This window comes from Puntigrus tetrazona, chromosome 22, assembly GCF_018831695.1.
Source record: "Puntigrus tetrazona isolate hp1 chromosome 22, ASM1883169v1, whole genome shotgun sequence".
Lineage (NCBI taxonomy): Eukaryota > Metazoa > Chordata > Actinopteri > Cypriniformes > Cyprinidae > Puntigrus > Puntigrus tetrazona.
The window spans coordinates 1,009,129-1,011,628 of NC_056720.1; the positions used below are offsets into that span (position 1 = coordinate 1,009,129).

General features: G+C 41.0%; 1 protein-coding gene across 1 annotated transcript in view; it reads right to left on the reverse strand.

Moving 5' to 3' along the window:
- Positions 1-2,479, reverse strand: part of lamb3 (laminin subunit beta 3) — an 11,077-nt gene extending 8,598 nt beyond the window's left edge. The window contains 3 exon segments of the mRNA XM_043223590.1: positions 658-772; positions 1,893-2,047; positions 2,289-2,479. Of these exon segments, the coding sequence (XP_043079525.1) occupies positions 658-772; positions 1,893-2,047; positions 2,289-2,319 (301 nt within the window). The 5' untranslated portion in view covers positions 2,320-2,479.
- Positions 2,480-2,500: the final 21 nt, after the last annotated feature.

Here is a 2,500-nt window from a genome sequence, read left to right on the forward strand (position 1 = left end):
ATCCACACGTGAATGAACGAGTATGAAGGATGTCATGAAAGTTCATTTAAAGGAGGTACTGAATATTCTCTAAACAATACGCTTTGGGACTGGGATCCGAATCAATAGATTCAAATCGATCCGAATCAATAATTTACGGTTCGATCGTAATGCTTTGAAATGCATTGGTTTAACCCATAACGAAATTCGAAATTTTGAATATTCAAGGAGCATTAAAACGTCAAGTTTTCTTGCCATAACTAGAACATTATTTAAAGTTGCATAAATGTTTCTCACAAAGTACTATTACCGGTTTAATCACCGAAATGCTTTGTTGCAATGCTTTAAAACGCATTGAAAAAACGAGAACAAAATTCGAAATTTTTAATATTCAAGTAACTTTAAAAAGTCACATTTTCGAAAATGCTCGTTTTTTTTTGTTTTGCTGGTGATTTTTTGCAAACTAAATGATCGCTGGATGAGTCTGAATCAAGCAGAGCAGTAAATGACTCACTCAGTTGAATCAGTTTGTCTGTTCTTCTGCTTTTCGTGCCTTATTCATCCAAGTTTAGGCGAATTACTCGGCTTATAGCTTAAAAGCGTGTCCCATGTGTTCTCACAAACCCAACAACGATGGTTAGAATTGAATATAATAAGAATTACGTTTTGATGCCTTACCTTTCTTGGACTGCCACCATCGGTTGGGTCCGGCGCTGGAGATCACGTTCTGGACGGTGTGCGCGTTATACGCCGCCGGGTTACGAGAGTCACACGGACAGCACTTCATCTTCCACTGAGACACACGGAGACTGATTCAGACTCAGATACGAGCCGGGAGTCTCAGACCTGTCCCCACTAACAAACACTCGCATAGATGATGCAAAATTTGGTTCGAAAAACGGTGTGGGGACCGAAATGTTATTTTTGGTCATGATTTTAACATTGAAATTTAATACAAATATCAACTAGCTTTTTTTTTCACTCCAAATATTACATTATTTGAATCTTTACTTAATATACTAGGAACGTTCTGAGAAAATTACAATGTTAAGTTTATTTTAGCCAAAAATATTTTGCAACGTGTTTGAAAACGTCCACTTTTATTGTCACGATCAGAACATTATCTATTTATCCGGTAAATATATATATGTTATGAGAACATAAATGAAACGTTAATAAAACATTGTAAGAACGTTCCACAAACATAGCTTTAAGAACATTTCGTGTCAGCATTTCTATAAAAAGGCTTGTGAGAGTTGTGTTTAATTACTGTGGAAATGTTCTCCGTGACGAGCATCTCCTCAGGCTGCTGAACCGGGGTTTGTTAATTATTACGTGAAAAGGTAATTTCATGATGCAAATCATCAGCAAAAACCTGAATAAACACGCTCGGATCCGAACGGATCAGCCTCAGAGATGTCTGCCAGGAAAACCATCAAAGCCAGAAACGAGTCGCTGTCACGGAAAAGATATTTTCCAGCGTTTCGAGGTTTGAGAAGATCTCAACACTGGTTCCTCAGAGTGTGTGTGTGTGTGTGTGTGTGTGTGTGTGTGTGTGTGTGTTTTAGGAGAAACGTCTGAGACACACAGATCTTCCCGCTTTCATCTGAGCGTGTTCTTGGGTGTGGTCCTTGGCAAAAACATCTTTGTGACCCTGGAGCGCCAAACCAATCTTTAAACCAATCGAGATTCAGGATGTCTGGTTTGTTAGGATCGGACGATATTTGGTACAACTATCTGAGAATATAAGGGAAGTAAATACTGAGAAAATCACAGCTAAAGCTGTTCAAATTAAGCTCTTAGCGATGCATATTAGTAATAATACACACATTGTATTATTGCTACAAATACATCTGCGCTCCAGAGACACACGTGATATTTTGCGTGCAGCAGCAGGCCGGGATGTTCCTCACCTGTCCGTGAGGAGTGCAGACCACCTCGGACCCCGTCAGACCACAGGTGGAGGAGGAGCGCAGCGTGTGCTCTCGTCCCAGCAGGAGATCGCCCATCGGGGGGTAACAGGCTCCGCTCCAGCAGTCGTGCTGAGCCCCACACACCACAGACAGAGCTGGACACACACCATCAACACCACATCATACACCGAAGCATCACGCCACTGTGGGACGGATACGCTAGTAGAAAACAGAGCTCACAAAAAGTCAAAGAAAACAAACTGTACAGACAGACAGAACAAAACTAGACCAGAACCAGAACAATCCTAGTAAAAATCAACTAGAAACGAAAATGGACACAAAAGCAGAAAATATGAAACTGTGAAGTCTTTTGTGAGTGTGTGATTCAAAACAAACCTGCTAGTGAAAGAAAAATCCAGCTCTTCATCCGGACAGTATATGGATCTAAACGAATAAAACACAAGCGGAGCTGAGCTTCCTCTGAAACGCAGCTGAATGAGTTCAGTCCAGGTTAACAGGAGTTTACCGTAAAGTCCTTCAGTGTGTGATGTGTGTGTTTGGCTTTTATCTCAGGAGCCGCTCACCTGTGTGTGTGTGTGTGTGTGTGT